General features: G+C 53.3%; 1 protein-coding gene across 2 annotated transcripts in view; it reads right to left on the bottom strand.

Annotated features, from left to right (window-relative positions):
- The window catches only part of LOC141578209 (uncharacterized), a 56443-nt gene extending 44160 nt beyond the window's left edge, over positions 1-12283 (bottom strand). The window contains exons 1-12 of one of the 2 annotated variants that reach the window (XM_074367790.1): positions 12108-12283; positions 10303-10681; positions 9550-9685; positions 6995-7081; positions 6487-6647; positions 6150-6196; positions 3471-3599; positions 2994-3036; positions 2535-2587; positions 2061-2248; positions 591-755; positions 171-283 (exon numbers count right to left, since the gene is read on the bottom strand). In XM_074367790.1, coding sequence (XP_074223891.1) covers positions 272-283; positions 591-755; positions 2061-2248; positions 2535-2587; positions 2994-3036; positions 3471-3599; positions 6150-6196; positions 6487-6647; positions 6995-7081; positions 9550-9591 — 927 coding nt within the window. In that variant the 5' untranslated portion in view covers positions 9592-9685; positions 10303-10681; positions 12108-12283 and the 3' untranslated portion in view covers positions 171-271. Of the gene's footprint in view, positions 1-170; positions 284-590; positions 756-1057; positions 1257-2060; positions 2249-2534; positions 2588-2993; positions 3037-3470; positions 3600-6149; positions 6197-6486; positions 6648-6994; positions 7082-9549; positions 9686-10302; positions 10682-12107 lie in introns of those variants that run through there. The other variant, XM_074367791.1, reaches the window with a different exon arrangement.
- Positions 12284-12310: the final 27 nt, after the last annotated feature.

The raw sequence follows: 12310 nt of genomic DNA on the forward strand, positions 1-12310 counted from the left end.
AGGAATAATCTAAATAACAAATCTCGTTGACCACTCAACAAGTGTGATGTGAAGATCAATGATTTACACAGGAGTACAACATTCACTAGGTCATGGATTTAGAATCAGAGAAAAATCATTTGAGAAAGATTGACAGAATGTAGCTTTAATGCAAATTTAAGTATTCTTACCTTTCAGTAAATCATCTTCTTCCCCAACTTATCACTTCACCCAAGTTTAAAAGATGTTTGAGAACAGGGATCGGTGTGCCAGCAATCTGGGACGCAATAACCTAAAATGTCACCTAGGAAAAAGAGGGGAGTAACACATTTTTAAAAAGCATGGTGAGGATGGCGGGGCCATCCCCCAACTCCAGACTAAGAAGCTCTAAGTAATAGATTTCCTGCCTGCCTGGGGCATCAGCTGATGTGAAAACCCACCCAGAAACCTCACTGTCCAGCAGCTCCTCCGTAAAACAGGCTACACTTTCTCAGAATTAAGAATTGGGGCCAGTAACCACTTCGCTGAAGAATAAAGACAAAGAAGAAGAAGAGAGTTCTGCCCCTCCCCAGGGGAGAGCCCAGACCTTGGGCTGCATGCACTGAGCCTACCTCCCAGGAGAAGGATAAACTGGAGAAGGGAGTCCTGCAAAACTGGGACAGCAAATGTTGAGATGGGAACAACTTGACCGGCTGGCCAGGGACAGCCCCCTCCGTCGCTGCCTTGGCGGCTGCCTCCGCCCCCTCAGCACATCCTGCCCACTTCCGGTGGTTAAGCTGTCAGGGAAACAGTGCTTTGCGACCTGGGGCAACAGAGGCTGCCCCCAGGCCAAGCTGCGGGGGAAATGGGATCTAAACCACCAGCTCCCAAGCGGCAAGCTCCATACCCCCGCCAACAACCCGCCGCCCCCGCAGCCTACAGCACCCCCGGGGCAATATGTCCTGGAGAAGGGTGACCCGGGAATGAGGGGCAGCAGAGGCCACCCCCACGTCAGGCCTCCAGAGAGATGGGAGCTTATCCTCCAGCCCGCCAGGGGCAGACCCCCCTCCTCTCCAACCCCTGGTGTCACCGCGCCCACCTCCCAGGAGCAACCTGACCGGGTGTGGGGTTTCAGGCTAATCTTGGGCGGGAGAGGCCGTCCCCAGGCCAGGTCAGGGGAGAGGAGAAGAAGTGGCCCCATTAGGCGGGGCAGCCGGCCGTCGCAGCTGCCTCTGCCCCTCGACAGCATCGCGCCCGCCTCCCAGGAGCAAGCTGACCTGGAGACGGGCATCCGGCTTCTTGGGCAGCAGAGTACGCCCCCAGGTTTGGCCGTGGGGAAGAGGAGAGCAAATTGACAGGCTCCGCGCTGCAGGTCCTCTACCCCTGCCGTCGCCTCCCCCACACTTTAAAGGCACTTCCCAGGGCGCCCCTCCCCCAGCAGGCTAAATGGGACAGGTGTGTCTGGTGATCTGAGGCAGGAGAGGCCACTCCCACACCAGGCCATCGGGGAGACGGGAGCCAATCCACCAGCTCCCCAAGGCAGCGCCCTACCCCCACAGCAGCCACCGCTCCTGCCCCCTGACCTCACGGTGGTCGCCTCTAGGGAGCAGGCTGACCTGGAGATGGACGTCCGGCGATCTAGGGACAACAGGGACCGCCCCCAGGGCAAACCACGGGGAGAAATGGGAGCAAATGGACCGGCTCCATGGGAAAACCTGCCGCTGCTGCCACCACCCCCAACGTAACACGCCCGCCTCCTGGGGCCAGGCTGACTAGGATACACGTGTCTCTTAACCCAGGGCAAGAGACACCGCCCCCAGGACAAGCCGCGGGGAAGATGGGAGCAAATGTGCCCGCTCCCCCGCTGCAGGCCCCCGACCCCCGCCACCCGTGCACCCTGACTACCCTGCCTCCCGCCCCCAGCAGGCAAAGTGGGAAAGGGTTGTCCCGGGACCTGGCGCAGCAGAGGCCGCCTGCAGGCCACACGGCACAGACATGGGAGCTAATCCTCAAGCTCCCCCGGGGCAGCCTCCCTATCCCCGCAGCCACCACCTTCCCAGCCCCCTGACTGCGCCGCACCCATCTCCCAGGAGCAAGCTCACCTGGAGTCGGACCTCAGGCAAATCTCTGGCGGCAGAGGTCGCCCCCAGGCCAGGCCGCGGGGGAGAGAAGAAATGGAGCAGCTCCCTGGAACGGACCCCAACCCCCAGCCGCCGCCGCCGCCGCCGCCTCCCAGGACCAAGCTCACCTGGAGACCGGCGTCCCGCCTCTACGGCAGCAGAAGCCGCCCCTGGCTCCGCCGCGGGGGAGAGCGGAGCGAATTGACCGGCTTCCGTGCTGCAGCCCCCCTATCCCCGTGGGCCCTGCACCTTCACCACACCGCCTCCACTCCCCACTCAGCTTGCTGAGTGGGACAGGTGTGTGCAGCGACCTGGGGCAGCAGAGGCCGCTCCCAGGCCCGGCAGCCGGGAGAAGGCAGCTATTCCATCAGTTCGCCAGGGGCAGCCCCGCTCCGCCCCCTTGCCGCTGCCACCGCCCCCTGACCTAACCGCCCCACCACCCAGGAGCAAGCTTACCTGGAGTCCAACATCTGGCGAATCTCCGGCGGCCAACACCCCCCCAGGCCAGGCTGCAGGGAAGAGAAGAAATCGACCGGCTTGCCCGGGCAGCCTCCCACCCACCGCCGCCGCCGCCGCCGCCGCCGCCCCCTCCGCCACCCCAGACCATTGCACTAATCTCCCGGGGTCAGGCTGACTGCGAGGATGTGCACTTGCCTTCTGACCCTGGCCACGTGCCTGAGCACCTTCCTGCACCCCTACACTCCCTGTACCTCTGCACCCCTGCCACTCTCTGCCCTTCCGCACTGCCTGCACCCCCGCATCCCCTGAACTGCCTGCACCCTCCACAGCCCCTGCACCCCTGCCACCACTTACACCTTTGCACTGCGTACACTTCTGCACCCCTGCTTGTCCCACACACCACCTCTTGGGCCTGTGGCAGAGTCTCTGCTGTTAGACCAATGCACAGGAACTCACATCTTTGCCAGTATATGATGCATCAGTGGACGTCTGGGGTTGGCTGCAGGAAGGTACATGTTCCCGGTCACTAGCCTGGGCCACTAGGGTGATCTATGTGAGGTCACCCAGGATGGGCTCAGAGATGCTGTTCTCTGGGAAGAGAGGAGTTGAAACCGGTCTTGAGGGCAGAGCTGTGCTCACCAGGTCGTCCACGCTTCATGTTTTACACAGGGCTTCGGAGAAGTGAAATTGATCCGGCCAAGTAAGACCGGCCTGCTGTGCGCCCACCTCAGTCCTGGGCTCTGAGGCAGACCGACTGGCTCCCACCATCAGGACACAGTTTGGGCACCTGAATGGACCCTTGGAGGCATCCTATCACTTCTCAGGAAGAAGTCTGGCTGCTTCCACCCTATGGCCCTCCCTCCCACTGTGCTGGCCTCAGGAAGGTTCCTTATTTGGGGAAGAAGGCAGCCCACCCCCTACCCCACCCCTCACCTTTCTCTAACCCAGGCTGGTGCTTTCTCTGCCCTTCAGAGTCTGGAAAGCCATTTCTCTTCAGGTATGTCCCTTCTGAGATGGACTTGCTTCCACTCAATTCTAGGCGAGGATGCACCATGGAATGCACTGGGTAAGAGAACCAAAATAAATAGTTTCTTCTGTGAGGTTTTCTGTTTATCTACTGGGGCTGGGCTGTGTGTAGTTTGCTACAGCTATTCGTGCGAGAGGCTAAAGCCACCCGTGTGTCCTTGTTTTCATCTCCCCGCTGTCTTTGGGTTTTCCCTAGACACTCCTGAGACATTTACTTCTTTTAATTTTATTCCTGTTATTACACAGGGGCCCTACTGACATGGAGGTAAGGTGTTGGGGGAGCGGGACAGAGCAGGGCATTTGTAGTCCTGTGATTAGTTCTCATTGAGCCTGTGCCCTGAGATGTGACCTCCACAAGTGTGTCTCTTTCCCCCACCCCAATTTGGGTGACACAGAAGGTATTTCCCTTCCCCCAGGTAGGTTAGGCTCTGGTAAAATAATTTCTCATTTTAAAAAAAAAAAAAACACAACCCCCCACAATGGAAGAGAATGTTCTGGGTGTATTTCAATAGAGCTATTTTTTCCTTTCCTGGCAGGAACCATGAGGAGTTTTCCTATGATCTTCACTCTGAGAACAGGAAACGGTCCTGGAGGTAAAATGCATGAAAAAGAGCAGGGGGCCCCTCTGACTGGCCCCCTGGAGTTGTCACACTCGGACTTCCCCACGCTGAGCCTCCAGCTGGCCTCAGGGACCTGTTAAATCTGCCTGCCCCCGGGGTTCTTACAAAAGCGGGTTCTGCCCTGGGAGCTGTGACTCTCCAAGCCTGCCCGGCTGCCTCTCTGTGTTGGGAGCAGCTTTCCCCCTCAGTTTTCTTGTGGATCTAAGAAGAGCAGTGGGTTTGCAGCTCCCTCAGCTCTGGTGTTGTTTTCAGGACAGAAGGAGCAACTTCTGAGCTCCACACGAGCTGGACCAGAGGCTGGAAGCCTCCCCTCCTCTGCCTCCATGCAGACAATCAGTGGTTGTGGTTCTGGCCGAGTTTCTGAAGATGTGGATTTAAACACACACATCCCAGCCCCCACAGGAGCACACAGTCCCATAAATCCCTACAACTTCCACTGGTAACTACGGAACTGATGAGGACACGGGTTTCGGGGCTGCAGAGGCCTGACTGCATGACTTTCTCCGTGGCCTATTAATGTGGTTGTTATGGGCCTTGTCTGAAGTGGCTTGCTTACCGCACCTGGTACATGGGAAATGTAAAATAAGTACTAGAACCTCCACTTTTTCTCCCTCTTGGGCCTTCCAACCTAAAAAGTAATACGTGAACTCAGACGGCCTAGTCACCACAATGAGGTCCGACCAGCCCGGCTCTCCTGAGTGATGGACACTGACTTGCGCATTAACTTGGAACAGTAGGGGAACCGCCTTCCTCTAACTGGGCCTCTCCCCACACCAGGCACGCCCTCAGCTGAGAAGGGGCCAACTCCTCCATTGAGGTGTGTGCTGGTGGCTTCAGTGTGACCTGGCCCTGCCGGGACATGAACCTGCAGTGAGGTGGAGTGTCAGGAGGAGGGGGGGTCCCTGCTGGGGCAGCAGGGGGCCCGGTAGCACCCTGCGCAGCCTGGTGCCTGGGGCTCCCCAACATCTCCTACGGCCCCCGGGTCGGCTCTGGTCTGGGCCACTCCATGCACCCTCCCAGTATCTTTTCATTAAGTCCCTTTTTTGCTTTTATCAGCCAGAGGTGGCTTCTGTTGCTTGTTCAGTGAAACAGTGCATCAGGAAACCAGACTATTTCTAAGATCAGTAAAATACGAACTTTGGTCAGCTCGCCGGGCAGACCGTGCAGCACAAATTCCCGCACAGGGCTGTGCAAATGCCTTACGTGAAGGGTCCTCATCATCTGTCTTCAGAGATACAGAAGCTCGTGGTTCAGGTAAAACCTCAGGGAGGGATTGAGGAATCCAAAGCTGGTTGGTTTCAAAGACTAACCGGTCAGACCAGACCCCTGAGCTGTGGTCAGAAGCCTGGCTCAATGTCACGCAGACTCAGCACCCTAAGTGTCCGGTGGGGCCGGTGCTGTTTCCTTTACAGGCTCTCGTTGGGGAGTCACTGTAGCCCCTTACACTCAGCAGGGAATCCAGCCCTCTTAGCCCCCACCCTGAGTGTCCCATGACACAAATCTCGGGAGTGTTTAATTTTCATCTTTGTTTAGGAGGATGAAGGTGGGGCAAGAGGAGAGATAAATTCACACTTAGTGACACCAAGTCACAGCCAGTACCTCCTCCTCGGAGAGCTTTGTGCTCCCACAGTGGTGGCTGGGGGGCTGGGCAGAGCCCCTCCTCTGGTCACAGAGGGACTCACTCCTCTGACTGCAACTGATGGGTTGGACAACCAATCCAGAGGGGACAGAGCATCTTTCCCGGGAATTTGGAACTGACACACAGAAATTAATTTCACTCATCTGGGGATTGGGAGGAGGGTGGGAATCAAATGAAACCAGAGCAGGAGAGAAAGTTACAAGTGAATGAGAGAGAGACAGAGAGACTGAACTTGTGAGAGTAAATAGTGTGAAGGAAGGATAACAATCAGGGCACAGAGGAATTCCAGCTCCTGGCTGTCTAGTGTGTCCCAGCCCATCAACAAACCTGCGGGATGGTTAACATCATTCCAGTTTTGCAGATTAGGAAACAGGCTGAAAGAGACGGGGGTTGGCTTTGGGTGCACAGTTAATTTAATTGCCACTGGACCCCTCACTTCCCACTGCCTGAAGGCACCATGATCCTCACAGGGACCCTGCAGTGCTGACAGCCTAGCACCCTGATCAAAGGGACCCTGCGGGAGTGGGAACCTCTCTGAGTTTGGAGAGTTCCCTGCACCGAGATTCCATGCATCAGCCGGCTCCCGCTCACCCCAGGTTAACGTCTCCCCAGCTGTGTAGTACCCCGACCCGCTTCCCTCCCTGCCAGGCACCCCCGTTCTTACCACCGAGTGTACTGCAGGAATTCAGGCACAGGGATGCCCAAAGCAACACGAGCCCACCGGCTGTACAAACAGCAGACTCCCAGCCCCACCTGGGCTCCATGGGGATAGTAGGTGTCCTCACCTTTCATGTACCTAAGGCAATCTGTTTCTTCAGCTGGAGGCTATAGAGAAAAATAAAAGGTCCAAAACATTGTTCAGTGAGGAATTCCTCCAAGGACCTGACTTCAGAGTCTACAACCAGTTGTGCTGGCCGCTCTTACCCCCGGACTTTGGGTGAGGTGGATTATTGATCAGCACAATCGCCGGTGGTCCAGCTCCTGGGCTTGGCTGCCCAGAGGGGGCTGGGGGAATGGGTAAGGCCAGGGCACTCAGGAAGAGCACAGAGGACCTGACATCTCGCCTCCGCAGTTGTAAACCCTTCCCCAAATCTCAAGGCATCGGACAGAGTGCAGCCACCACAATAATGAGATGTTCCCATCTCTTCACTCACTCCTGTTGGTTCACTTACGTGCTGAGCATCCACTGGGTCACAGGACATGACACACAGGATGGCCGATGGGACAGGCTTGGTACTTCCCCCTGGATCCTGTTCAATCTGATGGAAGAATGATCACTCATAAACGGTTTCTCAAAAGGATACATAGACAGGAGACAAACTGCAGAGTGAATCAAATTTTAAAATATAAATGAAGATCCCCCAGTCTCCCCGCCTAAGGTTAACAGCATAAAGAAAATAGATCTTGCCTTTGATCACCAAGGAAGTGGTCACCGTCTCTCAGGAGGAAAGGAGAGTTAATCTTTGAGCAGGACACAGAAGTGCTCCATCGAATTGGACCAGGACCTCTGCTTTCATTCAGCAAATCTGTATAAGCTCCTACTACTTATGGGAATCTAGTAACTATACCCATTCCCAAGGCTCTTGGGCTTTATTAGTCAACAAAATAGACACGACTCCCCATCACTGGGGGCTCAGAGTTTTAGCAGAGAAAACAGGCAACATGATGGGGGTAGCAAGAGCTTGGGGAAAAATAAGAGTGATATGAGCAAACTCAGGTGATGGTGGTGGGGTGGGAGGCAGGCAGAAGGGAATAAGGCAATCCTGGCAGATCTCAAGGAGTTATGAACTTGAAGCAGAATAGATCCGGAGGAAGAAGGAAGAGCCGGAGCCAGAGGCCCCCAGAGTGATGGGGAGAGTGTGGGCGGAGAGGCAGAGCAGGCCGGGTCCTCGAAGACTTTGGGACGACTTTGGCTCCTAATGGAATGGTGACCCTTTTAGTGAGTTTTGATGGGATGGGTGATGTCCAATTTATGCTTTTGTTTTGGGTTTTCTTGGGAGGAGGTTAATTTATTTATTTTAGTGAAGGTGCTGTAGTTTGAACCCAGGATCTCATGCATGCTAAGCATGCACTGTATCACTGAGCTACACCCACCCCCTCAATGTATGCTTTTAAAGGCTCCCTCTGACTCTGTGTGGATGAGATTGTAGAAAAGCAAAGATAGAAGAAGTAGGCTAATTGGTGTCCAAGAAGGGGTTGAAGGTGGCTCCTAGGAGGGTGGGGAACAGGGAGTATGTGGTTAATGAATTCAGAGTAGCCAGAATTTTCTAGCAAGCTGGATTTGCTGTCTGTGTGTGTGTAAGAGAAAGAGAGAGAGAGAACATGGTTCCAACATCTGGACCTGGAAAATGGGATGGATGTCCTCTCCATCCACAGGGGATGGGACAAGATGGGGCTGAGCAGGTGGAAAGGGGCTGGAATCAGCTCAGTTCTTCAATGTCATGATTAAGGAGTCTATTAGATATTGCCACAGAAATGCCTAATAGGTAGAGGAGTCTGGGGTTTTTTTCTTTCTTTTTAACATTAAAAAATATAATTTAAATGTATTAATTTTATTATGTGAATGGATTTGGAATTTTATTTCATGCCAAGGTATATGTTATAATAGCCAAATGGAAAATATATCAGAAAAGGGGAGAAATGAGGGCTTTCACATAAACTGACTGTCCATAACGTAGGTAAAATTTCAATGAAACAGTCTTCAGTGCAAAAACCTCATCTTGGTGTTACATAAAATTAAATGAAAAAGGACTATGTTGATGTATCATTATTTCATGTTACATAGTAGCCCCAAACAAACACACTGTTTAACTATGAGGCTTGTAGAAATACTATTCACTTTATTGACATAAATACAGAAATGCAGAAAGGTTCTAAGGTAGAATAAGCATCTTAGTGGAAATAATAGAGATCTGAGCATTTCACATGATATGTATGGACTGATTCAAAATTTGGAAAAGTAATTTACACAGTAGAACATATGTATGAATGTGAAAGCAAGATGAATGAAAGAAAAAGAATATGAGTATCAGGGAGAGAGTTCCAAATGGAAAAGGCCATTCAGGGAGTTTTGGACAAATCGAGAAATTGATGGCATGTCAATTTCCAAGTCTGGTTGCTTCCACCAAAAGGATAGCAGTGAGATAGAAGAGAGACCCAGGACCCAACTCCGAGGCACATTCGCAGTAAATATTTGGAAAAAAGTGGAGACGTTGGCAAAAGACCAGCCAGTGGATCGAAAGCAGAGCGATGGGCTGGAGGCCAAGTGAAGCAGGAACACGGGGGAGGAGAAATGGAAGAGCTGGGTCAAATGCTGCCAAAGGGCCACGCATGATGAAGACTAAAAACTGACCACTATATTTAGCAACGTGGGGTCACTGATGGCCTTGACAGAGCAGTTTCCATAGAGCGAGGGATCAGGGGGGAAGCCAGAGTGGGTGCAAAAGGGAATGGCTCAAGAGAATATGCAGACAGTGAGTTTAAACGACTCATTAAAGATTTGCTGCAAAGACATGGGGTGGCAATTGGTGGGGGCCAATTAGAGTCAAGGAGTGCTGTTTGTTTCTTTTAAGAGGATGGACTTTTATATACTGATAGGAGCCAACTAGCAGGAGAACAAAATAGATGAGGTAGTGACAGAGAGGATGGATGTGGGAGTGACAGCCCGGAGAAGATTGTATGGATGGGCCCCCTGGCGACTTTTGGATGATCTGGCTTTCGATGTCACCTGTAATAAGAGGTGGGGCAGCGAGAGTGAGGTCACAGACATCAGAAGGCGAGCGGATGTGCTGGGAGTTGCTGGTGAAAGTTCTCTTCTGTTGGCTTCAGTTTGCTTGGTCAAAGTAGAAAAGTAAACTTACCAGCTGAGGGACGAGAAGGAAGAGTTACTGGAGTTATGAGCAGAAGATACAAAAGAGCCTTCAGGGACAATGGGACAGTGAAAAGAGCAGAGGGAGACGGGGGGAGTGTGCTCCCAGAAAGTTACGTTTTATCTTTGAGGTCCCCAAGTGTTGGATGTGTGATTGCCCTTAATGCTGTCTATGAAATAAAAATTGAGTATGGTTCAGGGAAAATGCTATTTCATTCTAAGAGGCTGCCTGTTTCTCAGGAACGGTCATCTTAAACTGCAAACACTACAAAAATGTTGAAAAGAAGAACTTGTGTACCCAATGACCCACTATTTTCTATAAATTTGGTTGCTATTTAGTTCCCCTATCAATACCACAGAACCGATACTGCCTAGGATGGAGATACATCGATGCTTAAATGGAAATGAAATCTGTATCTTTTTCCTAAACTCCATGGCTTCCTTAACATCCCATTCCCCTTGGAATTTAGGGGTGTCCGGTATAAGAAATAAGAAACAGTTTGAGAAAATCCCGGCTCAGAATTACACAGCACAACCTCAGCTCAGAAGTATACAGCCATAAAAATGTTTAGAAGCAAAACTCCATAACTACTCTTAAAGAATTTTGCAAACCTGGGCCTGGGCAGATGTTTCCAAACTGGAAAGGTACCCCAATCAGTTGACCGGTACGGGAACCAGAGGCTGGTCAGCCTTTTCTGTAAAAGCCAGAGAGTAAATATTTTCAGTTTTGCAGATCATTTTGTTGTAACCATGCAGGTCTGCAATAAGAAAGCGAAGAGCACTGGGAGACACGAAACAAATGGGCATGCCCACACCCTCCCTTCCACTCAGGGCAGCTTCTCTGTGGTGGGGAGCTTTGCCACAATGACTTGTTTCTTTGTTTCCATTGGTTTCTTTGTTTCCACCTTACTGCTCAAACTCAGAACTTCAAGTGAGCCTGGTCCTTCAGCATCCATGCAGAAAGAAGGCTGAGCGGGGGTGGGGATCCCAACTGACAGAGAAGAGAGATGGCTTGTCACCATGACATGAGACAATCACACCTTCCGGGGTGAAATGGAACAAAGATAAAGGAGGGGCACAGCAGTGGGACCCCTGGGTCACCTGCCAGGCTTGCTCTCCCTCCACGGCCACCCTGGGGGCCTGGGTGGTGTTGGAACTCAGCTACAGTGATTAGGCTGAGGGGACTCAGGATAAAGGACCCTCCGTCTCCACACCGGGTTCCAAACGCAGCCTCTCTAAGTCTACCCTCTGAATTTCTGGAACTCAGCTGGAAGAATACATGATCAGGCCAGACCCAGAGCCCAAGCCAAACACGACAAGGGTCACGTGGGGTTGTAACCCCGTGCTCAGCGGTCGGGGTCTCCTTGCAAATCTGCAGAAATCCCTGTTCTGCCTCATTCCTGGGAGAAACCCCACATCTCTTCCTGCTCTGTCTGTTCTTCTCTTGAGGCTATTGTCCTGGAGGGATGCAGAGTCCTTGAACCTGTCCCTCCAAACGTACATAAGCAGCCTGTTCAATAAAACAAATTATGCACTTTTTCACATTTGCCAGTTTCTTGATTCCAGAAAGGCTGCGGGACTCTTTCTCACTGTCTCCTGTGCCCCCACCACTTGGTGGTCCTCTCCTCATGGAAACACGATTTCCCACAACTGCACCCTGCCTCCCAGCTTGTCAGAGGGGAGTGACCCACAAAGACACAGGTGTTTGTGAGGATCCTGTCCCCCAGCAGAAAGCCTACTCCTGGAGCCACGGACAGGGATCTGGCCTCCTGAGCCGCTCAGCTCTAATTGAAAGCCTAAACTGGGGACCCCGAACATTGCTGACTGACTTTCTGAGTCACCTGGGCTGGAAGGGCCTGATTTTTCTTTCCAAGAATGGATGTAGCACAGCCTCCATTTTCAGGGCTGACATTCATGACGTATCTAGTTCCCCCAAATGCACCCCAGGAAGGAAAGGCCCTTCCATCCCACTGGTTAGAAACCCAGCCCAGGGGAGTTCCGAAGCACTGCATTGCTGTCAGGTCCAGCATCCCTGCAGAGTGGCCCCTGCCCCTGAATGAGCCCCTTCCCTGGGCCTTCCCTGCCTCGACATGACCACACCCCAGGTGGTGCTGGGGAAGGCAGGGAGTGCAGTGAGGGGAGGAGGGAAGCAGAGCCCCTTGCTCTGGAGTGAGGAGACCACAGAGAAAGGCACACACCACCCCGACCCTATACCCAAAACTCTTAGCCCCGCCAACACAGGGGCCGCTCTGCGCCCTCTCACCGTTGCTCTCCTGTGAGACTGCACCCAACCCGACATCTGGCACCCAAGCCCTACCTCCCCTCTTATGACAGATCCCGTCTTCTTGGAAACTGCCTAGCAGCGCGTATTCAAGGCCGGCAGCGGGCCTGGCGGATCTGCACTTCAGGTGCCCTACCTGGCCAGCCGTGCGTGCCTGGGCTCAGTCCTCTATCTTGCCCACCGGTAGCCTGGGTCCACGTCCGGTGCAAGCGGAGGCCACGGAGCCCAGGCTGATCCCCACACACGGACAGGTGAGGGTGCCCCCGCCCCGCTGCCCCACTGCCCCGCCCACTGGTGGCAGCAACGCCCCAGGCTCCGGCCGGCGCCACCTGCAGGTCA

This window comes from Camelus bactrianus, chromosome 7 (assembly GCF_048773025.1).
Source record: "Camelus bactrianus isolate YW-2024 breed Bactrian camel chromosome 7, ASM4877302v1, whole genome shotgun sequence".
Classification (NCBI taxonomy): Eukaryota; Metazoa; Chordata; class Mammalia; order Artiodactyla; family Camelidae; genus Camelus; species Camelus bactrianus.